The following is a 25,106-nucleotide window of genomic DNA, read 5'->3' on the forward strand; positions in this document are numbered from 1 at the left end:
ATCCTGCCAACCCAGCAGAGAGACCCCTTACCCAGGTGGCTGCCTGTGTGGAGCACCTGCTCGTCATGTGTAGCTGGTCATCACTCGCATTTGTAAAGAAGAATAATTCCAGAAGCGATACACTGCTAAGGAGGGTTTCTGAAATGTATCAGATGGTTCCATCATGTTGCTTTAACACATTGTCTTGCAGTTCTCCTGCCCCATTTCCACCAATTACTAAATTGTAGAATGTTCTCAAGCATGGCCTGAAATATGGCCAGTTGCAAAGATACAAACTCATGTGCAGTTGTTTTCCTTTTTTGAATATATAGAGACCCCGTGGGACAGCGAGACTGCTCAAAAATCTGCACATGGATGTTAGCGCCCTAGGAGGCGGCTTCGAGTATGAGGTAAGAAAGAGCATGTCCTTGGAATTGTCACGGGCATTTAGGAAAGAAATGGGTCACTTGAGATAGTAATGACTGGCTGGATATTCCCAGGTGAGGGTTTGCAAGGAGAAATCAGAGCTTGGTTTTGGCCACTGTTGGGTCCAGCTGAACTCTTGGGGGCAACAGTTGGGGAGGCCGTGGAATTCATGCAGCTGGGTACGGGTATCCCAGCGGTATCGTATAGTGGGAGAATATCTGAGGGCCAAGGACAGAACCATCTAGCCCCTTCTTGAGAGTTAAGGTTACTGCGAGAGTGGCGGTATTTGCATTGGGCAGGATTTCATTTAGTCTTTACCTTTTCCAGTGGGTGAACAGAAGTAATATTCGCAAGTAAAATAACCGAATATGGAAATATGGCAACTATATTTCAGCGAGGTCTTCAGTTTTTTTTTTCTTTTAAAAAAATACCACTCCAGCTTCATCATTCCTTTTGGCAAGTGTGTTCTGGTTCTATGGTTATGTGGAAGCTGAGAGGAATATTGGCACATGGCCACTTTCTTTAGTATAAACGTAGAACCTTGGTCACTGCTCCCTTTTCTGGTGCACTGTTGCCCTCAAATTACTGCCCTCAAATGTTGAGCATCGACAGTGATTTAAAAACATGTGTGGCCTTGAAGCATATATTTTTTTATTTTTCATGGGGTTGGGGTGCTCCTTGTCCATACATAATTAAGAGCAATCAGGGTTAGGATGACAAGGAAACAATGCTTTATGTGTTGAAAGCAGTTTGTAGTGATTTAGCCAGGCTGTTCCTGTGGGCATTAATCCCTTCTCAATGCTTTAAAAATTCCGCTCCAGCTTCTGTGAGGCAAATTAATTGATTTTAAAATGCAATGCAGTATTTTCATTATCCTTTTTCATGGCACATGAAAAGTAAGCTTTCAAATGCCTGCTGCGCTGGGCATAGTGTGCAAGGCAGCTTGTGTTAAATTGGATGTGAATAGGAAGGACCCAAGCGGTCTTCATCTCCAGAACGACCAGAGGTCTGCTGGGGCCCAGTTCGTCACTGAAATGTTAATGTGGCTAGGAACAAAGAAAGCTTAGCATTCCACTGCCATGGCAGAGCTTTGGGATCTGTTATGAAATGGCAGTTGCCCCCCACAACCAGACTGCCTCTTAAGAGCTAGTAACCTAGATGGATGTTACCTTGAGTCCTGATGAGTTATTAATGTCCCACTGGAAATTACCATTCATGTTTAATGCCATAAGATGGCAGTAGGAAAACATGTTAGCCAACTCTCTCTCTGCATCCCAAGCCCTTCTCTCACTTCCTTTTGATTTTGTAATAAAGCTAAGGTCCATAAAACAGGCCCCACAAAGGAATGTGTGAGAAGTGATGGGATGAAGTGCTAAGCCAGTTTGCCTACAGAGCTGGTAAAAATTCACTCAGTGGATCAAAGACTGAGAATCCGTATTTGGAGACACTAGGTGATAGTTTTAGTGAAATGCAGTGGTGCGGTGATGCTTGCTGGGAAAGGAGACTGCAAAGAATGAAATGAACTGGTTGAAAAGAAGGAGAACTGAAAATAATTCATAGAAATCCCAAGGTGTTTTAAGGGGGGAGCTGGAAGCTGAGTAACTAAAACTGAGGAAGGGGAGTGGGAGATCAAACCAGTCAGATGTTGGAGAACTTGATTTGCTTTTCTTACATTTGTGCTCATGGAAACACTTTTTTCTGGGGTTTGGAAGGTAAGGAGGGTGAAGATGATGGGGTTTGAATTGTCATTGTTAAATATTCTCTGAACCGATCTTTGAGGGTAACTGCGGCAAAGATTATATTAACATGACTGGGAGTACAAGAGGACTTCAGGCTATCATGGGAGAGGCCTGAAGACTTCTGACTGCGGGTGACTGGAGAGAGAAAATTGTGCATGACATATCGTAGCAAATCATTCTGTACCTCTAGCAGTTCAGGGAGCTTTGGCGCTCTGCATTCCAAAAAGGTCTATCTGCAGGTAAACATTTGGCATCACATGGCATATCTATAGGATGGAACATTAAAATGCAACAATATTTTAGCAGATGGAAATGTGTGAAAGGCGAGCCATCTCCATAAATAAATGCAGCACAGTACAGAGTGCTAATGTGTATTAAAGCAGAGACGTGTGCAGGAGGGAGTGTTGTGTGTTCCAAGGAAGTCATGTGACATCCATAAATCATGGGCACAGTGTTGACTATCTTAAGGGTAAGAATAGATAAATTGTTCATTGCATTATTCTCTCCATTGTAGTGAAGAGCATGGTTAGCAACTTCTGTAACCACTAGCCTTCTCTTTGGGCCAGTGGAACAAGCCCCTGATGTAGTGAGAGCTTGGTAGAACAGTGAATTAATCAAACTGACCAGCAGTTTGAAAAGCAGAAGCAGTAAAACATGCTGAGCATGTACAGTTTTTGACATTTGGGAATCCAGGGTGGAGGGGCTTCTCACTGTGTCTTACAAATCATAGAATATCAGGGTTGGAAGGGGCCTCAGGAGGTCATCTAGTCCAACCCCCTGCTCAAAGCAGGGCCAATCTCCAATTTTTGCCCCAGATCCCTAAATGGCCCCCTCAAGGATTGAACTCACAACTCTGGGTTTAGCAGGTCAGTGCTCAAACCACTGAGCTATCCCTTCCCCGCTTTGATTGGATCAGCTTCAGTCTTTAGCCAAAGGTGAAGCTTAGAGTAGCTAACTATGGCAATGAATTCATTTAGGATGACTGACCATGTATCCCCATTTGGGATTGTCTCAGTCATTGCCGTTTTGCTACCAGTGTAGCATCACATCCAGGATCTATCTCGGTAGAAGAGGCTTGGTAGAAGGTATTAAGTTAGACGGTCTCTCCTGGCAGTCACCTTGATAATCTGTTGCTGTCACTCAGAACGCTGTGAAAGTCTCAGGTGAAGTGGGTGATTTAAATGCAGCCAACACTCTGGACTCTCTTCTTGGCTTGCATGTACACTATCTGTTTGTTGTAAAGTATCAAAATCAGTCCAGCTAGTTTTTAGGAGAGAGGGGACGTATCTCCAGGTTTTGAATACTACTAGACCTCTGTTTTTTTTCTGGAAATGTAATTTCTCTTGCATTTAAATGGTATCAGTAAGAGAGATGTAAGCTGTGAAACTCCTTTTTGGGGACTGTATGTTGGCACTGTGTGGTGTGTGGGGAGAAAGTAAATGAAATGCCTCTTGCACCCCCAGTTCAGAGGGGTGGCAGCTGATATGTGGTGTTCTGCTCATCAGGGCAGCTGCAGAGCAGAGGAAGACAATTGTGGTACTCGGTTAGCCAGTGTTGCAGAACCTGGGCTCCAGCACATAAGGAGTTCTGAAGATGAAGCTGGAAGTCTGAGAGAGGTGACAGTGGATCTCTGCTTTCACTGGCTTGCATGATGTCTCTGAAGCTTTGCATGGCGTAGAAAACAGTCACCTGCTAGTGCTGCAATAAAGCATCAGATTGTTGTTGTTCTATTCTGGTGATTAAAATGTTGCATGGAAAAGATTTATCTACCTGAACTGCAAATGGGAAAGCTTTCCAGGCTAACATTGCAGATCCTACACTGCTTTGTGTGCTTGTCTTCCCAGGAACAATCCAAACTTGAGAGTCTGGCTTCAAACAACAAAAGCCAAAGAGCTCACATTTTAGAAGATTTTTGTATGTCATATGTATGGGGTTTTTTTGAGCTAAATTCCCAGCATTATGACCTTTTGTGTTAAACTTGTTTAAATACCAACAAACAAGCAGCATCGCTGTATTGTTTTTCATGGGGAGTAGCAATTCAGCTTTAGTGACTGCTGCTTGTGGTGGTCATTCGTTTCTGTGCATCATGGATTACTCTATGAAATCCAGTCCCATTGGTATTGGTGTGTTTGCTCCGGATTTATGCTGAACATTGGGGCATTCAATTTATTTGATAGGCAGGAATTTCTCGTCATTCAGAGTGTCAGTCAGCTGCAGGTAAAGTATCTTACAGCTTGTGGGAAGACCCGCTAGAGCCAGTTACTACCTGACTGACTTGAGATAGCACCGAAATGCCTGGTAGAATTTGCTCTGCCCGTGCAAAATGGGAGATTTTGCATCTCTGCTCGTGTGTAATTTGCATGGTTCACTATTTTATAGAACAGCATGTAGTGATAATTCAGATATAGCATTCAAAAACTAGGCTTGCCTATGTCTGTTCTTACAACCCTTCTGAACCATTCCAGTGTGTCATGTAAACTTGCTTAAAGAGAAGTCTCTTATGCCCATGACCTGTAGACACTCCAGTGAATGTAGAGGGAAGTTGTTTGTGTTCATCAAAGGGAAGAATATACCTGTTTTAGCTTGGTTTTGTTCTAGGAATGGAGAAGGGTCATGTTGGGTATGTACTCTACTGCACAGTAAAATACCCTGTGAAATTAGAATGGAAAGGGGCTACCATCGCTAGGCATTCTTAAAAGTTAAGTATCTTGGCTGTTTAGTGGTGAAACAAACAAATTCCAAGATGGACTCACTCATATGATACATCAATCAGTGGCCAATCTCTGCCGAGACAGTAACATCCAGGAATGAGAGAAACTTACTCAGGACTGGGAATCATATGAGGTCATGTCCGGGAAACATGAAAATATAAAATTCTTCTCGCATGTCAAATAAATGCATCCCTTTGAAAAGCCCTGTAGAGGTGACCCATGCTAATGGTGCATTTGTAAGCCTGTGTTAACGGGGCCCTGAACTGAAGTAGGTTCAAGTTTTCATTTTATCACTTGGCAAATTGCCGGTGACACTCTAAAATACAGTTATGATGCAGTGTTTGGGGAGAATATCCAGTGATTTGATTTCTTTCTTTGCTCTCCCCAACTCAGCTAATAAATCTCCTGAGTCCTGCTGAATTCCCGCATCTGAATGGCAGCCTGCTAGGCATCCTTTCAGTGTCTTGGCATTCTGGGCTTCAGAGTGACACTGTTCCAGCAACACCGTGGTAAAAATACCTAGATAAAATATGCCGTTTGTGTACAGTACAAACTGTACAAAGTCTTTAGCTAAAGCCTTCGACAAGTCACCACAGCATTAATAAAACAGTGAGAAGCTAAGAACTGTCAGTGACTCGGTTTGCATTCTGATGAGGGAACCTTTCCCAGCTTTCTCCTGGTGGTTGTACTTTTTGCTGTGAGTTTCCTGAGCTGCCTGGCTGCCATGAGATGCTGCTGAAGCTTTGGGTGACTAAGCTTGTTCAGATCATGTTTTCCAAGTCTAATATGTCCTGTTCATTGGACCTTAGGCTAGACTAGCTCCTTTGCTCTCATCAGTATCCCTTTGCCAGTTTTATTCTCATTCTGGGCCTGAAGATTGTGGGTTAGAATCCTCTATCTGTTCTTGGCCCAGTGCTGAAGGTAGACAATGCAGTGGGCATATCCTGTTTACCTGGCCTAGGTGACGGCTCCAGGCAGAAGTTAGAAAAAGCAATAACACTCTTTCTTTCAAACTACCTTCTCTTACTAAACAGATTGCAATGTCTAGGGCTGTGTGTGAGTGCTAGTGAGGGGCATGTAATGATTAACGTGCTGGCCTCTGGTCCCTGCAGCATCAGACACTAACTCGCACACCTTGGGATCCCTAGGGTATGAAAGCAGAATTCCAGCAAAACAAATCCCCCCCCTCAGAGACGAGGACACTCCTCACAATGAGGTTCCTTTTCTCAAAGAGTGGGATAAATTTAAACAAATTCAAACTGGCCTTGCCGAAGTCACCCAAAGCTTTGTGATTCCTTGTCCTCTGTAGGAGAATATAGACCCACTTTGGTACAAAGGATCCTCCCAGAGAAGGGGCAAAGCATGAGCGCTATGTAGCTCTAATTGTGTTTAATTTGCTGCCTAGAAGGAGTCCTTGAAAGTGAGTTACCCTGAAGAAAGTCAAGAGTTTCCCTGGGATTCTGATGGTGTGCGCCCTCCAACTCTGGATGAACGGCTTAACAGAGATGCTGACAGCAGCCTGTGTGGCCTGAACAAAGAGGAGTCCAATGGGAAACCCATGGGGAATGAACTGTTAGAAAAGGAAGATACTGGTGTAGAAGATGTGATTTCTGTAGCTTACAAACAATCAGGAACTCCAGGGGAAAGGACAGCGGTGGGGACAGATGTGGTCAGCAGTCAAGGGCATCCCGTAGCTGCGTCTCCAGATGTTAGAGCTGCTGAGGCAGATCAGATGGAAAGTGTGGCTGTCACCATTGACACCATGTCTGTCAATGAAAAGACTGTAAATGGAATGAGGGAAGAAGCAACTGATCTGAAAACCGACAGCAAGCTGGACGCTGGGAAAGTAAGAAATCTGCCTGCATGGGCAGGGCTTGTTGTGAGAACTGCTGCCTGCAGCTTCTACCGCTTTGTAAGGCCCTCATTTAGGAGAGCACTTTAAGCATGTGCTTAAATCCCATTGACTGCAATAGGACGTGACATGGACTTAAAGCGAAGCATGTGTGTAAGGCTTTCCTAGTAGTAATGTATTCCTGAACTGGGGTGCAAGTGCTCTACAAATTCCCAGTTTTGTGTCTAGAAAATCCCTTGTTTAATGCACATAAGAAGTGCTGTCCAGAGCATCCAGAAGGCAAAGACGCTGAACTGGGATACACATTTCAAATCTTAGAAGAGAAATAAGACTCAGGTTTCAGTGCTGCCATCTGTAGTAAGTAAGCTGGTTTTTACAGCAACCTAGTAGCTTTCTTTGACAGGGGAACAAGCCTTGTGGAGAGAGGGGAAGCGGTAGATGTGGTATATCTTGACTTTTAGTATGGCTTTTGATACTGTCTCTCATGACCTTCTCATAAACTAGGGAAATACAACCTAGATGGAGCTACTATAAGGTGGGTGCATAACTGATTGGAAAACCATTCCCAAAGAGTAGTTATCAGTGGTTCACAGTCAAGCTGGAAGGGCATATCGATAGGGTCCCACAGGGATCAGTTCTGGGTCCGGTTCTGTTCAATATCTTTGTCAGTGATTTAGATAATGGCATAGAGAATACACTTACAAAGTTTGTGGATGGATACCAAGCTGGGAGGAGTTGCAATGCTTTGGAGCACAGGATTAAAATTTAAAATGATCTGGACAAACTGAAGAAATGGTCTGAAGTAAATAGGATGAAATTCAATAAGGACAAATGCTAAGTATTCCACTTAGGAAGGAACAATCAGTTGCACACACATAAAATGGGAAATGACTGCGTAGGAAGGAGTACTGTGGAAAGGGATCTTGGGGTCATAGTGGATCACAAGCTAAACATGAGTCTACAACGTAACACTGTCGCAAAAAAAGCGAACAGTCTGGTTGCATTAGCAGGAGTGTTGTAAGCAAGACACACGAAATAATTCTTCTGCTCTAGTCTGCGCTGATGAGGCCTCAACTGGAGTATTGTGTCCAGTTCTGGGCACCACATTTCAGGCAAGATGTGGACAAATTGGAGAAAGTCCAGAGAAGAGCAACAAAAATGATTAAAGGTCTAGAAAACATGACCTATGAGGAAAGATTGAAAAAACTGGGTTTGTTTAGTTTGGAAAAGAGTAAACTGGGGCGGGGGGATGGACATAGAAGGTTGTTACAAGGAGGAGGGAGAAAAACTGTTCACTGAAGAAGGAGAAGAAGCAATGGGCTTAAATTGTAGCAAGGGAGGTTTAGGTTGGACATCAGGAAAAACTTCCTAACTGTTAGGGTGGTTAAGCACTGGAATAAATTGCCTAAGGAGGTTGTGGAATCCTCCATCGTTGGAGGTTTTTCAGAGCAGGTTAGACAAACATCTGTCAGGGATGGTCTAGATAATACTTAATCCTGTCCTGAGTGCAGGAGACTGGACTAGATGGCCTCTCAAGGTCCCTCCCAGTCCTACAATTCTATCATTTTACGTTCACACCATGCCCGGCTGTCAGTGGTTTCTCTTGGCTTGTTTAGAGATGGGGCAAATGTGTAAAATGAGTTACCAGTTCTGATATTTACAGGAAGGAATATGAAAGTGAGTCATCCGAGGAAGGATGCTGAAGAGAGGGTGTGAGGCTAGAGGGGACCAAGCCTCTGGGGTTTGGTTCCGGATGTGGATTGACTCTGCAGAATGTGATCCCTTCCGGTACGCATGTCACGTTTCCCACCATTCTTCCATTGAGACCCCAGAAAGCAGCCAAGCCAATAAGCAAGGTGTTTTACAATGCAGTCTCGGTGAGAGTCATAGCCTGAAGTGTTCCCATTCCAGCAGGGCGTGTTAACTCTCTGCCCCTTGGAGCTGGGTCCAAACAGATGCACAGTGTCCAGTCCATAGACAGCATATCCCAAAAGGCCAATTCCTCCCCAGTCTGGCTCAGGTTCATAACGCTAAGCATGTGTGTAAGTTTTGCAGGACTGGGGCATAGGGCACATTCCTGTACACTCTTACCCCCAGGAGTTGAACTTGCTGCTGAGCATAGCCCTTTTAAAGACCGTACGCTGCTCACGGTGGTAGATGCTATAGTTGTGTGTTCCAGGCATTCAGGGCAGCGTGAGATCTGGAGTGGGAGAAATAGCGAAGCTAGGTGCAAGGCTTGAGCTGGGAGCCAGAGCAGCAGGCTGGACTTGGGGAGGGAATAATGGTCAGAATTGGCAGTGGTTGGAGTTCTGAAGAGCTTTGTAGAAGAAGTGGGGGAGCGTAAGCACTGTACGAACGCCATTCATCAGGGGATGTCCAAATGTTGTGGAGACCATCTGAAGAGCACTTCTTTACCCTCTCCAGCCCCTCCTCCTTCCAAAAGCCCTTTCTCTCTGCAAAGTGGCGTCTTGTGCTTGTCTGTGGGTCACACCCTTAGAAATGCCTTCCGTGTAGTGTCTAAGAAACTTGGGTGCGTCTCTGTGGTATGTACAGATTGGATTTGTTTTTCTAGTACCTATAGGTCTGCTTTGTGTTGGAAATGGCCATGTATACACACACTGTAATGTAACAGCATCAATTTTGGATTTTTAAAGGAGTCCGAGGCCAGTGAGCACATGAAAGAATTGCAGGTTTCTGACCGTTCGGATCATGAGCTGCTTCGTCTGACGGTGAGTCCTTGGGCATCGACCTTGTGTTCCTCTATGAGCACTCAGCAAATGAGTCCTCAGGCCTCCTGCAGTCCCCTATCCCTGTCTCCCCACTGCTGGGAAAGAACTTCACAGCATGGCCCAAACCAACACAATATTTTGCACTTGCTTAAGCTTGCTTCCAGGAGTCTCCAAACACTTTTTAAAGGCTTGGTTCAGTATAACTCCATTTCACTGCTGGGGAAACCCAGACCCCAAGAGCTGAAGTGTCTGGACTGAGGTCCTGCTGTGAGTCAGTGGTAGAGTTGGGAAGGGAACCCAGCTCTGACTCTGGGGATATCCAGAGCTGTGAGCCAATGTGTTACCCCTCTGTTTCTGTATGCGCGAGCTTTGCTGGAGATTGGACTGTGTATCCACTCCCTGCCTCACCAGCAAACTCCTCTACGCTCTTCCAGCCCAAACCTCGCCTGGCAGGTAGCAGTCAACGAACTCCAGCCCCCGAGCTCCTCAGAGACGGTTCTCTTTGACACACAGACTCTGTCACCGTTCGTTCACAGAGGATATTAAGTTTGCTGCTCTGTTAAAGCATTGTTATATTGCATCTTATTAACTTAACTGGGGTATACACCCCTCCCTTAAAGCACAGCACTGAGTTGGTTTATAGCAAAAGTAACATGAGTTCATGAACAAAAGGACATAGGTTAAGTGATCTCAATTAGTAGGATAAAGGTAGAAATGGTTATAAACAATTAAAAGTGAAAACAAGAAGACTAAAACTTAATCTAGCAAGACTACAGTCGTTGTTCAAGATGTTTTCTCTCACCTACAGTCTGTTTTCCAGATTTTACTGGCCAGGATCCATCACAGAGCTCAGACTGCTTAAAATCAGAATGGCCAAACTTGGTCAGACCAATAGTCCACCTAGCTCAGTATCCTGTCAGCCAACAGTGGCCAGTGCCAGGTGCTTTAAAGGGAATGAACAGAACAAGGCAATTATCAAGTGACTCATCCCCCATTGTCCAGTCCCAGCATCTGGCAGTCAGCGGTTTAGAGACACTTAGAGCTTGGGGTTGCATCCCTGACCATCTTGGCTAATAGGTCGATCAATGGCTATCTCTTGTTTTCTCTATACCATCCTTGCTGTTCAAATCTTGAATGTTCGGAGCAACTCGCTCTCACTGTGCAGAGGTGGGAAGGATATCCCTGGCTGTGGTAGGTCTGTGCTCTGACTCTTGGGGATCTCTGTTAGAACCTATGTACCCACCTGAAACCAGCCCCTTCTCCTTTTATTTTCTTTTAGGACTTTGGTTTCCAGAGTCAAATCTCTGAGCAGGTCCTGGATATGGGTATTCTTTCTGCTGCTCTGGACAGCCCCAAGGTTGAGGTGAGTGGTGGCCGTGCGGTCAGCGATGAAGCTGTGGACGGGGGATAATGTAACGCTGGCACGTGCTCTGAGCTTCTCATATGAGGCTGTCTGAAGGGAAACAGAAGTGCAGTGTGGAGGCCATACAGTGAATAGTGGCAGAGCTGGGCTTAGAACCACAATCTGCTTGAGCCCTAGTGCGGTGCCCTGTCCATGCTGAATGCAAACCACAGCTAAATGCAAAGGCAGCTGCAATATGTTCCTTAGCTGGAAAGCTGGTTCCCATTTAGAGCCAGTGTAGACATACCTCGTAGTGTCTGTGTATGGGCATGTTGCCTGTCCTTGGGTCCCTCTTTCTCTGGCGATTGCTGGTGGGATGGTGAGTGTATTTTATATTTTCCTGCTGTGTGTGTGTGTGTGTGTTTCTCTTTTTCTTTCTTTCTTTCTCCTAAGTGGATGGGTGGGATTTGGATAATGGAAAACAATAAACAAATGTTCCAAGAAAACCAGAGGCTGACTTGCTCGGACAGATGTCAGTACGAAGAGGCTCCGGCATCTTATGTTTTTTGTGTGTGTGGCCTAATTTGTTGGGAAAATGAGACCCTCTCTCTGGGTCAATGTGGCATGTGAATAGAGGTGTGTATGTTTGTGGTGTGGCGAGTGTGTGCAGTTACCACATCCAGGAAGTGACTGACTGAGCCCAATTCTGGTTGAAGGAGGCTTTTGGGCATCTGGAGGTTTTATCTGTCTCTCTCTAGTTTGTTACCGAACCAATTTTTCAGCCCCCACAAGCCAGTTTTACCTTCCCCACCGTACGAGGTGAGCTTGGCAGTGCATCAGCTGAAGGAATGTGTTGCACTGTGTGTCAGTAAGCATTGCGTCGGGGCTCCAGCTGGGGTTTACTCAGCCTTGATCTGATTTGTAAGTGAGTCGATCAGCCGAGTGGAAGACACCCCAAGTGATAAACTTGCCACCTGTCTGGCAGAGAGTAGAAATCCAAGTTTGCTTAGGTGGCGTTTGGAGAATACACCTGTCCTCTTGTGCCTAATAATGAAGATAATCGGGTGTGAAAGGAAAAGAAAATATGTGCCTGCTGTATATTTTCCCCTCTCCTTTTTGCTACAGCATAAGTATCATGCATACAAATTCCTCGTTGGATCAGACACATTTTGAGTTTATTACAGCCTTGTCTCTAGGAAAGAGAGGTGGGTTTGAAATGGTGCCCCCTGCAGAACTGCAGCTGCTCCTTTGTGTCAAAAGAGGATGTTTTCAAACGACACTTCTGGTTGCTTAGAATGTGTTTATTTCTACACAAGGGGCTTGCTTTTGCTTTGGCAAAATATCCTGTTTCTTTAAATAAAATTGTCCGTGTGACAGCTGAGCGGCCAGTGTTAGGGTTTGCGTTTCTCAGTGCGTACCCTGTGTCGGGATCTGCAGTAGACGAGCCCAATGGCTCAGCAGAGGCCATGTTGTCTGTTGTCTAGAGTAAGGGACTGGGCTCCCGCACTCACGATGAATAAGGCACTGCACTCTCCCCACCCTGCCCCCGAATCTTCCTTTTATAGATGGGGCAAACACCTGCCTGGAGGGAGGGTAGAATGCTCTGGGGTTTGCCAAGGGCTTTGAGATCTCCGATGAAGATTTTGTATAGACTGGAAATATTTTTTCTGGCCTCTCTTTAGGGCTGGAAGGGAGGGGATTTCTCCTCTGCAGGTTGATGGTGATGATTTTCATTTGACTCCGAGAACAACATTATTCATATCGGTCTGATCTATACTAGCGTTTTCCCTCCTGGTGTTCCCTTTATTGCTACGCCAGGCTCAGCTCCAGCAGCCACAGCCGCAGGCATGTTAACCCTTTGCTGTCTAGACTGGCTCTGAGCAGGCTTAGAGGACGCAGTGTTCAAGTTGCTGACATTTGGCTCCATCAGTGAAGCTGCCTCAATGGTAGCAATAGTGGTAAAAGGGTAATAAAGAAACGGGCACAGGGCCTGGTCCGATTGCCTTCAAAGTCGATGGGAATCTTGCCGTCTTTGGGTTTTGATCATGCCCTTAGAAAGGAATTGGGTTAGATTTACCCCTTGGAGAACAGTTTGTCATTTCTCCTCCCCTTCCGTCTCACCCTCAATGTTGTGTTTCATCCTGAGCGGTTTCGCAGATCTGCGTCCCAGCAGAACAGGAGACCAGACGAATAATACCACTTCACTCTCCTCCAGGATCCCCACTGGACGGTACTGAGGTATGGGGAGGGGAAGGGACTTGCCCAAGGTCACACAGTGAGTCAGTGGCAAAATCTGGATTTAAACCCTAAGTCTCCTGACTCCCAGCCCCCAGCTCAATCCACTAGCCCAAAGCCGTCCCTGGGGCTAGAACTCTGATGCCCTGCGGAAGACACAGGCTAACCCCAGCTTTTAAAAATGAACCGAAGCAATTCCTTTAATTGCAGTGTCAAGGGGTGCAGGTTGCTCCAGCTGGAGAGAAAGAGACCAAGTGAGAGCCAGGTGGCAGCTATAAGTGTAGACTCCCCACCAATTACTCTAGTAGGGGAATGAGATCTTTCTATGAATAAAAATAGCCATTTGTGCTTTCAAAGGTGACAGTAATGGATCCCATCTGAAGCCAAGGGATGTTTGCTGAGGTACCTGGTTTTTGGGACCTGAAGCCATTAATTGCACCAGGCAGGAGAGAGGGCATGAGCGGGAGCTGCCTGGGAGAGGTCTGACTGGTTGACGTGATGAGAAGTGACAGCACTAGGAGGGAATCCTTCTGCTCTTTGCTTTGCTAGAAATTTGCATAAATCATTGCTATTTATAATTTCATTTTTTTTAAACCGTTGGCCCTGCCCCTTGGTGCACTTCCATATGGCAAAGTCACCGCCTCAGCTCCCGAGCACTCAGCCACCAATGGGTGTGCGGGAGCCTCCGATCAAGAGATGGGCTGTTAACACTTTCCCTCCCAGAGAGGCACTCCCCTCACAGGAGCAACAGCTGGATTGCAGGGAGGCCTTGGGTCCAGGACATGTAGGCTTTAACGGGCCTTGCCTTGCCTTGCCCTCCCTGGGTGGAGGGGGAGGCTGTTTCTGATGCCTTAGCCTTGTTCTCATCTGTTGGCCTCATTGCATTGGCTCTTTATCTGAGACTGAGTTGTCTGCTTCTCACTCCCCTTATGTTCCTAGGCACCTTTTAAATTTGCAGGCTCACTGGTTTCCTCTCTCCCCTGCTAGAAGATCCCCACTTTCCTTGGGCAATTGTGCAAGGCTGCTTCGTGAACCAGGCAGCAGCAGTCACTCCAAGTGGATGCTAGCGAGAGAGTCTTCCTACCCCAGAGTCCCAAGGGTGTTGCCTGCGAGAGGGCAATTTGTCTCCATGTGGTGGGGTCTGACTCCACCTGTACGCACCTGAGTTTGGCTCCTCATGATCTGATGCTATCCTGGAGAGAAGCCATGATGTAGGACTGAGTCAGGAGTAAGGGTCTGCTCCCAGCTCAGCCACTGACTCCTGCTGTGAATTTGGCCTCACTTCTGCATCTCTGTTTCCCTTCCTGTAAAACTGGGCTCGGGACTCAAGCCAACATTTTTAAAAGTGGCAAGTGGTTCTGGTGCCCAACCTGACTTTCCAAGGTGCTGAGCCCCGGCTCTCTGAAAACCTTTTCAGATGTGTCAACTTGGCCCCCAAAATCACTAGACAGTTCAAAGCATCTTGCAAGGGTGCTGTCAGGTTTATTAGTGTTTGTTTATAAAGCTCTTTGAGGTCTTTCATGCCCCAGAGAAGGACAGAGCATTTTGATTTTAGCGATTGCTTGGACTGTTTTCTGAGGGCCAGTTTGTTTGCTGCTTCAGTGTGGTGCTCAGCTACAGGGACAAAGCAGCACAGGCTTCCCTCATCTCTTCTGCAGAGCGACTGTAAATTCTCAAGAGTAATGGAGTCTGCAAACCCCACACCGTTTGCTTTTACCTGCAGGCCCAGGAGCTGGGAGAAGAGGAAAAGGACCCAAGCAAAGCCAGTTTAGAAGAAGAGCAAAGCAAAAGAACCAAAGCTGCTGAGAGGTATGGTATAAACAGGCCAGTACTACAAACGATGGATGTGGAGGTCGAGATCCCCACTGCTCTCCTATCCAGCCTATACCTGAGGCTATTGTAGTGTGATCATTGCAACCCCTGCAGGAATCCCCCTGTTAAACACCCCAGGGTTTCTACAGCTTATCTTAAGATTTTTCACTTTCTTCTCTTCTCTTTTCCCTCTCCCCTGCTGTCTCGGCAGGTTCAGTGGTGCTTCAGGCCTCTGGCTGGGTAGGCAAGCAAATGATGTACTTTCATCTCCCTGAAAATTCCACCAGAGAAAGAGAGTCAGCTTCTTGTTTCCCTTAAGGCTATTTGGCTTTTCTCTGAGGCTAGAAAACTTTTCTTTTCTTCTGTGTTGCTGACCTGGGTGAATATAGCTAACACTTTTGCAGTCCTATCAGGATGCTTTGGACTAGTTCAAATCTCCTGTTGTGGCTCCTGGCATTTAACTATGGGAGTCTCAGTCACTACATATCATTTATATCATCAGATTATTCAGGGCCTGAAGCAGCCCCTCCCAGTCCACTATATACTGGGCCTGTTGGAATATCAGTACTGTGCAGCTAGCTTATCAGTGGCTAAATGCTCTTCAGTGACAGCCCGGCTCCCTATAATGACAAAGGGTGAATCCAGCCCCGACCTAAGTGGGACCAACTCCATTTATTTCCATGAGGGTACATTTCTACAGCAGGCAGAATGGATCCAGTATCCATATTAGACTATTCTGTGTCATGGTCTGTTGAAGTTTTAATTCTGGAGAGCAACATTTACTATCCCAGGAACAATTTGGGCATCCTAACACTTAGTTATTGCAGGGACTAGAAGATCTGTTTGCTTGTTTTCTATTTGTGGTGACAAGTTTAAAAATACAGAAATGTTCTGACCAAAACAGCTCAGTCTTCCCGCAAGTCTCTGCTGGGAGCTGAAGAATGTTTTGTTTGTAAGAAACCTAATTTCCATGTGTAGTTTCAAAGTATTCTGGTGTGTTGGGCATTTAGGAACCATGGTCCTGTGCCCTAGTGCCAAAGATGGCCCTGTTCCAAAAAGGCTGATGGAGAGACTGATCTGCAGTAGTCCTTATGACCTGCCGTAGACACTGGCGAACCCAGTGAACTTGTGCTCTGAGATCCTGCTCATATGAAGGCTCCCTGAAAATACATCCTCTGTGCAGCAAACATCTTATCTCTCTATACCTGCTTCCCAGAGCTGTGTGTTCACTCTCTTCATTCCTCCTCTCTGCTGGTAAAGCTGCTTTGTACTTGTCTGGTGTCTCTTGTCTTTCTGCCTCTAAGATGCTGTAGGACTGTAGATATGGGCATGCCTGCCAGTATTTCCAGCTGTAGTTCAGATACAGTATAGATGTTGCAAATGGAATTGGTTTGTCTTCAAATATGCTTTGGGAAATTCTCCAAGGACTTGGAAAAGAAGGGAAATTTTCCTTGGAAGGGATACAGCATTTAGAGATTGACAGACTCTCACTTATACCCCCAGCCACCTATTAGTCTTTCAGTGCTTCCAACTCCTGCGCTGGTTTGGATGATGGAAGGGAGCTGTTGTTTTGCCCTTAGGCAACAACAGTGTTGGACTAACTAACTGGTACCCTTGTCAGGTATGCAGTGGTGTTGCAGATGTGTGCATCCCTCACTCTGGCTTTGCATCCTGGTCTCCCTCCATCCTGTTGAAATGGAGCAAGCAGTGGAGTCCACTTTTCACTAATCTGTTATTCTGTTACCTTTTTACTGCTGCATAGTGAGAGGGACCAGCGCCCCTTCAGTGCTTGCGAAATGGCCGAAGAGAAGTGTTTGAGTTTAAAGAACGCCAGCCAGCAAGAGACTGCTGCCCTGGAGCAAAAGGAGGGATCGCTGGATAGTCTGACCAATCCAGAAGAGCCTGCAGCCCCTCACCAGGCGTAAGGGCTCGCATTAAATTCCTCTGGCACTCTGAGCAGGAGAGTTCTTGCCTTCTTGTATGCGGTTCTCGTATGTGACCCTGGCTGAATCTGAAGATGTGGCTTGGTGCTTTCAGTTGAGATTCTCAGCTGGCACTGGGAGAATGAGTTTAAAAACAAGAGCACTTTAGTGTGCAGCTCCTAAGTGCACATGTTCCTAAGGCGCTGTTTTGCTGCCAGTCCTGCAACCAATAACCCAGTGTGTCAGTTGTCTGTATTTGGGAAAATGAAGTAGCTGCTGTTCATGCCCAGCCATTGGGCCTTAGAGTCCAGGCTTCATGATCTAATTACTGAGAGTTAGAAAATTCAGATGAGGAGTTAGATCATCAGGTTCATTCCTAGGCAGTGCAGAAATGACTGAAGCAAGATTTGCTCACTTCCTGCTTGAAAGAGAGCACTTCAGCATCTCTGTGTGGTTAGAAAGGCCAACCATGCCTGTCTAGTTTTATGCCAGAGAGCTGATTCCTCAAAGTATAATTGCTGAGCACTACCGAGACCAGAGCCACAAGTATCAAATGCATTTAACTGCCATCCGTGAACAGCGGACTACATCTTGGCTTGTGTTATCTGGTGAGATCACAGCCCAGCTGATAGAACTAGAGTCCCCAGTAAAGGCCAGTGGCTTATCGCTTACTAAACTGGTGGCCTTTGCAGTCAGATACCTGCAGTCCTACCACAGCAACAGATCTTGGTGGAAACAATCTTGCAGATTTTTGTGCCTGTACTGAAAAAAGCACTAGGTGTAACTGTGCAGAACTGGTGGTGCCCTCACAGGGTACATGCAACTTTGAGACAATCTGTGGTCACTGGTAGGGAAGTGTGAGGGTGTCCCAGCAGTGTCCAGGAAAATACCTGCCTTGAAAAACAGGGAACAGTTTGTGTAAATGCTTTTTTTAAAAAAAAAAATGGAGGTGGGGAAGGGGGGAAATAATGACCAGGAGCTTGGAAAGCTGTCCGGCTCAGGACGATGAGCAGCACCTGTTTTCTTTGGGCATTGTTACATGTAGCGTTGACATGGGCAATGCACTGGGAGGTGGTACGGAGGTATGAGGAGTGCGTGATTTATCTATAGCCCCAAGGGCCCGCCCCTACGCGGCTCGCTTTCTCTGTAGTGACTGCACCCTTTTTCTGGTGCTCCGGACATCGCTGAATTCCCTGTTCCCCGGCAGCCTCTGCCTCAGTTCAGCGGTGTCGGAGTGTGCCAAGGCCTGCAGCTTTCCATCTCACCGCCTGGGAAGCAGAATCTTATTTTTTACCGAGACCAGTGCAGTTTTTTTTTTCCCCTTGAGCCTCTTTCAGGCCTCATAACTTTGCTGCCTTTTGAAAAAGCTGAATTAAAAACAGATTGGTTTCTGTTGAATTTTTGGAGACCCTATTGCTTTCTATTACTGGAGGCCAGCAAGCTTCCAGCATATTTATATTGCTGATTCAGGAAAATACTGGCCCATAGGTAGCGTGTTTGTTTGAGCCAGACACTGGTTGGTTTGCTTTAGCTGGGGAAGGGGTGAAGCTGGCTACGTAAAATAACCGGTCCCCAATCCCGCAGTCCTGCTATAAGCAGTGCTCCCATGGCAGGCAATGTGAGTGCGTGCAGACTGCAGAATCAGGTGACGAGACAAATGAAGAGAAGGCCGAGCTCTCTTTGAAAATGGAGGTGCAGTGGAAAGAGCGCCGTTTTTGTGCATGTTACTTGTGTATTTAAAGAGCCCCGGCTTTGACCTGGTGAGCTCAAGCGGCTTTATGACTGAATTACATTTTCTTTTTAAACTCTTGACTCTTTCTCTGTTTTCCTCCCCTCCCCCCCTTTCTTTTTCTGCCCCCATGATTGCTGTTCACCAGAATATATGTGGGGAAGCCTCAGCTTTTCCCTGTTATAAGCAGACTTCCTTCTGACTCATGCCACACTCACCTTCCTTTAACTCTAAACATGAGCCCACTTCATGGGCTGTGAGCTCATTTATGGAAAAGAGGGAGAGCCAGACTTTCCAAAGACACTGGCGGCTGGATTCTTTCGAACACGTGGCCACACAAGCATGTGTAGTCATAACACGTGGCCTTTCTGCATTAGCACAGTGGAAAGGTGCTGCTGCTGGAACTGGTGGAAGCTCACGTCACCCAGACACCAGTGCTTCCCCAGCTTGAAGAGGTGAAAGAGAAACTCTTCTCCCTTGCCCTCTTCTGCACAAGCTTGAGGACCAGGGAGTCCTTGTGAAGATCAGCAAATTCAGGCGGTGGCTCGATGAGAAGGGGAGAGCCCCTTGCCTCCATTCCCCCAATGTAGGTAGTCACATCAGAAGCCCCGCAGCTGTGGGAGGATGGTGCAGGGAGAAAAGCAGTCACTTAGGTATCCTCTGTATCCAGAGGCTGATCTTTACGCCTTCCACCAAGGAGGCTGTGCTGTGTGTCAGTTCAAGAAGCTGAGGCATGAAGAGGGGAAGCTGCTTTCCTGGGTCACTGAGCATGGAAGCAGCAAAGCCAAGACTAGAACCCAACTCTCCTGAGCCCCAGTCGTGTTTGGTTTAATGGTTTCTTTAGAGGCATTACTGTGGTGCTGTGCCCAGTGGTAGCTAAGCAGTGTGTCCTTGCTGCTTCCCAAGCAAGAAAGCTGCTTTTGGTCACAATCCAGGCCGAGCTGAGAAAGGGTATGCAGCTTTTTCATCCCTCTCTCTGTGTAATGGTTGTCTCAATGCATTCTCATTCCGCTTGAGTGAAGAAGCCTGAGTTTCAGAGCCCCCAAGCTTCCTCTGAGGTCCTCGCCTTGAGTGTCCTCCCAGGGTTATAGATAAATCACTGACTAGTTCATTACCTGTACCAGGGACTTTGCTGCCCAAGCAAACTAGATTAGATCTCGGGGCATGGCAGAGACCAGGAAAAACATTGAGGTGTTTCCCCTACCCTTGTCTGAATTAGTCTGGCACTTTGGTTAATCATCTTCTGCCTGTAACTGTTCTCTGTAGAACTGGTGCAGCCCAGTCAAACCTGCTTGTTTTCTAATGTCCCCTGTGACCTGAGGCCTCCTCCCACAGTGTCACCTGGCCAGTGAGAGGGCTGGCGTTGCATCATGAACTGGCAAGGAACCCACTTTGTGGTTGGGGGATCGGGGGTCTTTTTGCAGAACCCTAATGGCTGGAGCAGCTCACTGGCTAGAGCTAACTTTGCCAACCTCATGTACAGGTTACCGAACTGGAGGGTCAAGGTTTTGCATTCATGGGCTTTTCTCTTTGTTCTTGTTTTCTTGTGGCCCCCTGTCACAAGGTGGCCCATTTAGGTGAAGATCCAGCTGCCCTGTGCCAGCTCAGGTGCTCTCAGTTTGGCCAATTTAGAAGGCAAGGCAGCACCTGGGGCTATAAAGGATCAGGGTGAATCAGAGAGGGAGGAGGTTCCTGGAGGAAAGCTGAAGGCAGAAGAGGGGTTTGCCAGTTGGCCTCTCCAAGGCTGAGACAAGGGCTGGAGCGCTGGTGCTGAAGGCAGCAAAAAAAGCAGAGGGCCTGCTCACTTCTAAGCCAAAGAATTACAGCTGAGGGCCGGAGAGGGCTGATGGCAGGCGGGCAGTGGAGGAGCTTACCCACTGACATCTCCACACTGGAGAGCTGGACCCAGGGGACCAGTGAGGGGGCCAAGGGGCGTGATGGGCGGTCCCTGGTGCGGATGATCTCCCAGCAAAAAGGCTGAGGGGTTCCCACTGGGAAGAGTGCATTGCAGTCCAGCTGTCCTGGCAGAAGGACAGGAGAGGATCGAAGAAGAACCTGGGTGTGGTGGAAGACGGTAGAGTGCAGTAAGTCCTAAGTCAATGGACTAGCTATTGTGGGACTTTAAGGACTACTTGCACTGGAGGTGACAAACGGTCTGCCTTTTGGGGTGTTTGTTACGGACTGTTTGTACGATGTTTTAGTAATAAACTGGCGCCCAGGAGGGGTATTTCTGAGGCAAGAGAGTTTGTGTGGTGTTACTGGGGACCGTGAAGGAGGGAAGCTGAGGCAGGCATGCCTGTTTGGTTGTGGCCTGCCACAGGAGGGCGCCTGGGGCCGCCTTATGAAGCCATGTGTTCTACCTGGAGTTCTGCTTACTTACTCCCTGGTGCCTGATCCGACTGTGAGGCTTATCCACTGCTCTGTTTCCTGCTTACGCTAGAGGTATTCTGTGTGTCTATTTTTCACAACAGAATAATTGTTCCCCAGAGGTTACTCTATTATCCTGCCCATTCAGCCGAGACCTTTCTGGCCTATATGGGAAAAAAAGGCAGCTGCCAAATCCTGCTCCTCTACGTGAGCCATTCTCCGAGCCCTGGCCAAATGGGCCCGTAGAACATACGTTGTCATACTATAGTCACTGCATAAACTGCAGCTTAGAGCCTTTGGCCTTTCAGAGTGAGCCCATTGTTCTCCAGGCCGGGCTGAGACTCTGCCTCTTCCCTTGTCACTACTTACTGTCTGTTTGCCAGTAGTGCCTGGAAGCTCCAATTGCGGCTGCATGGTCACCAAGCGCTTTCCCCCCGGCCTGACTCTCGTGCACTGAGGTCCTGGCACATCTTGCAAGCGAAGTGGTGATGGGCCAGTACAGAACAGGAGTAGGCGACAAGCAAGGAATACCTAGATGCTACAGGAGGAGGGGTCCTTCCCTGCCTCAGTATTGGATTCAGTCCGTGGTACTTGGGGACTCTTGCTGGAGGGGCTGTCTTTGGAAGGAAATAAAAAACTCATGCCCTGGCTGCATGTCCTTTATACTTGTCGAGGGTTCTTTTTGTAAGCGTTGCAGTATTAACCCTGGTGTGCTGCTGGTTAAATTCCAGCTTGGTAATGACATGCTGCCTCCCTGAATTCCCCCTGCTGACCCAACTGGGTACAGGGCAAGTGGTATAATCGCAAACAGAGCGTTGGGTGGGAGCTTGATGTGAGAATGGCTCAGTTCTCCAGTCATGCTGAGAGGAATATCAAGAGGATAAGTTGTATGGCGAAGCACATTCCATCTCTTCTCCCGCCTTGGTGCTTGCACCCACCTACACCACTCTTCTTCATCCCTTGTCCTGCACAGCTGGTCAGCAGCAGCTGTGCTCCAGTCCAGAAGTGGCTACATACCAGTGGTGGTGGCAGTGATTTCTGGGAATCCCCTCCCTACCTCACCAAGGTGTGCTGAGGGGTGCTTAGCTGGCATTTGTACATGGCTTTGAGATCCTTGCAGTGTAGGTGGTGTGGTACTGTTCTCCTGTTTTCAGGACAGCTTTATTTTTTTTTTCTGGCAGACAACTTGGGGAGGAAATCAAGCAAGTGGTGTCCTTGAACTGGCTTTCTGCAGAATCCCTGGAGGAAATAGCCAAGGAGCAGGAGCAAGAAAAAATGCGTTTACTGCAAGCAAAGGAGGAGAAGGTTCAGCGATTTCAGGAGGAGCTGAGACAAGAGGAGGAGGAAGAAGCTCAAGTGCTTCATCAGCAGAAAGAAAAGTCCCTCCGGTAATTTCCTTTCATACTCTAACTCCTCCCCTCCAAAACCTTCCCCTGCTGTGACTCATTGCTGGAGACCCCACGCTTGTGCTCTACCACACTCTGCCATCCCTGTGATCTTGAGGTGTCTGCGAGCGACTGTGTCTCCTGTGCAAAAGAGACTGGTGCCACTTTGCCAGTGCCTTGGGCACAGGGGGACTGGGCTGGGATTTTTGGGTGGAGACGAGTGAGGGACTCGTTTTGCTTCCTCAGGCTCTGTGCTGTGCATGACAGTCTGTGCATCTCACGGCCAATAGCGTTCCCCCATAAACACTGCTTATGGACATGATGTGAATCCTTGAAGTGTATGTGCAGAGTGTGCATCTGTGTCTGGATAAAGCTCTTGGTCTTTCCAGCATAGAGCAGGAGCCTTTTCCTCCTAGTCCAGCAAGAAGAGCTTTGATCCGACACAAATGTAGCTTTCAGCATATGCACCTGTCTCTCAGGTTGTAAACCTGGGTAAAGTATACTTCTCTGTGCTCAATGGTTTACAGCACGGCAGATGTTCAAGCCTAGGCTAAGTGATGGTGATCGAATTGGAAATTGGAGCCTCAGGGCACATGGGGTTACTCCAAGAGTGCCATATGCTGAATTCCCAGGTACTTCAGAACAAGGCTTTTAGGAGTGGGGAATGTGGCCAGTTAAATGTCAAAGCCTGGTCAGGCTGCCTGGGCTTGAAGGTTACCCAGGGAAGGGAACCTTGTCAGGAGCTTCAGGTTCTCTGTTTAAAACTTTCAGTGGTGCTTCTGCACTCGGCCTCTGGGTTGTGTCTGTGCTGGTTCTGTTAAACATGCTCCTCGCAGGGTGCTGAGCAGGCCAAGTAGCATCTTCCTGGGCAGTGCTGTGGGGGATCTGAGAAATGTCAGGCCGGAAGGCACCTCAAGAGACCACTGAGTGCAGTCCCCTGCTCTGAGGCAGGACCAAGTGAATCTTCCAGCCCATCCCTGACAGGTGTTTGTCCAGTCTGTTCTTAAAAACCTCCAGTGACGGGGATTCCACAACCTGCCTTGGAGCCTGTTCCAGAGCTTAACTCCCCTTCGAGTTAGATGGCTTTTCCCAATATCTAATCTATATCTCCTTTGCTGCAGATTAACCGACTACTTCTTGCCCTGCCTTCAGTGGACATGGAGAGCCACTGATCCCTGCCCTCTTTAGAGCAGCCCTTAGTGTATTTGAAGACTGTTCCCAGGTCCCCCTCAGTTGTCTGTGCTCAAGACTAAACGTGCCCCGTTTTTTTTCCCTTTCCTTGTAGGTCAGATTTTCTAAACCTTTTATCATGTTTGTTGTGCTCCTCGGACTCTCTCCATATTACTCACTTTTTTTTCTTAAAGCGCAATGCCGAGAACTGGACACGGCACTCCAGCTGAGGCCTCATCAGTGCCTAGTTGAGGGGCAGTCACCTCCTGTGTCCCGTGTGACATTCCCTATTAACACACCTAAGAGCATTAGCCTGTTTGGTAACTTATGACGCTTTCTGAGGGTGCCCGGGACTGTGAGTTACCCTGTTACCACCCCCTCCCCCCCCCCCGCCCCAACTCAGTGAGGCAGGCTGTCTTGTGGCTGCTCCCTGATCCTGACAGCCCTTCAGTCACTTAAGCACGCTCCTCTGGGCTCTGCCAGCCCTTGGTGTGCTCCACTCTCCGAACTCCCCAGAATCATCCCCCTGTAGTGTCCAGCCCCGTCCCAGTAATGAGCAGGTTTGCTGTTCCTAAGGGAGCTGTACACACACAATCCGAGAGCAATCTTCTAGGCAGTTGTGCATCCACCTTACAGTGGGTTTGTCTAGTCCAGTGGTTCTCAACCAGGGGTCTGGGGGCCTCAAGCAGGTTTCAGGGGAGCCTCCAAGCAGGGCCAGCATTAGACGCGCTGGGGCCCAGGGCAGAACACCAGGTCCCTGAGCCCCGTCAGCCGCGGCTGAAGCCTGAGCAATGTAGCTTCGTGGGAGCTCATGTGGCAAGGAGCCCCAGGCAATTGCCCTGATTGCAACCCCCTAACGCCGGCCCTGGCTTTTATATGCAGAAAAACAGTTATTGTGGCACACGTGGGCATGGAGTTGTTATAGCATGTTGGCGAGGCCCTCAGAAAGAGGTTGAGAACCCTTGTCTCGGCTATTTCTCTAGTTTGTTTATGAGAAGGTCATGTGAGACAGTATCAAAAACTTTACTGAAGTCAAGATATATGACCTGTACTGCTTCTCCCATATCCACAGGCTTGTTACCATGTCAAAGAAGGCTATTAGGTTGGTTTCACATGATTTATTCTTGACAAATCCATACTCACTGTTACTTATCACCTCATTTTCTTCTAAGTGCTGACAAATAGAAAGTTTTTGATTATTTGCTCCATTATCTTTCTGGGTACAGAAGTTAAGCTGACTGGCCTATGATTCCCCGGTTTGTCCTTATTACCCTTTTTATAGATAGATGCTACAGTTGTCCAGTGCTCCGGCATCTTTCCTGTCCTCCACGAGTTCTCAAAGATAATTGCTAATGGCTCAGAGATCTCTTTGCCAATTCCTGAAGTATTCTAGGATGTATTTCATCAGGCCCAGCTGATTTGAAGACATCTAATTTGTCTAAGTAATTCTCAATTTGTTCCTTTCCTATTTTAGTCTCAGGTCCTACCCTTTTTACTCTGATATTCACTGTGTTATCTGACCACTGCTAACTTTTTGGGTGAAAGCTGAAACAAAAATGTAATTTAACACTTTGGTCATTTCTGCATTTTCTGTTGTTGTCTTTCCTCCTCATTTAGTGATGGGCCTACCCTGTTCCTGGTCTTCCTTTGCTTCCCAGCATTGTAAAATGCTTTCTTGTTACCCTTTATATTCCTAGCTGGTTTAATC

General features: G+C 47.4%; 1 protein-coding gene across 9 annotated transcripts in view; it reads left to right on the forward strand.

The window, feature by feature from the left end:
* The window catches only part of CEP164 (centrosomal protein 164), a 70,055-nt gene that overhangs the window by 16,106 nt on the left and 28,843 nt on the right, over positions 1–25,106 (forward strand). For 2 of the 9 annotated variants that reach the window (XM_077839958.1, XM_077839965.1), the window contains 9 exons: positions 312–389; positions 3,650–3,760; positions 6,261–6,701; positions 9,362–9,436; positions 10,716–10,799; positions 12,936–13,016; positions 14,737–14,822; positions 16,588–16,746; positions 22,025–22,231. In XM_077839958.1, the coding sequence (XP_077696084.1) occupies positions 312–389; positions 3,650–3,760; positions 6,261–6,701; positions 9,362–9,436; positions 10,716–10,799; positions 12,936–13,016; positions 14,737–14,822; positions 16,588–16,746; positions 22,025–22,231 (1,322 nt within the window). The remainder of the gene's footprint in view (positions 1–311; positions 390–3,649; positions 3,761–6,260; positions 6,702–9,361; positions 9,437–10,715; positions 10,800–12,935; positions 13,017–14,736; positions 14,823–16,587; positions 16,747–22,024; positions 22,232–25,106) is intronic. The other 7 variants (XR_013348608.1, XM_077839957.1, XM_077839959.1 and 4 more) reach the window with 6 other exon arrangements.

The sequence above is a fragment of the Eretmochelys imbricata genome, chromosome 22 (assembly GCF_965152235.1).
Source record: "Eretmochelys imbricata isolate rEreImb1 chromosome 22, rEreImb1.hap1, whole genome shotgun sequence".
Classification (NCBI taxonomy): Eukaryota; Metazoa; Chordata; order Testudines; family Cheloniidae; genus Eretmochelys; species Eretmochelys imbricata.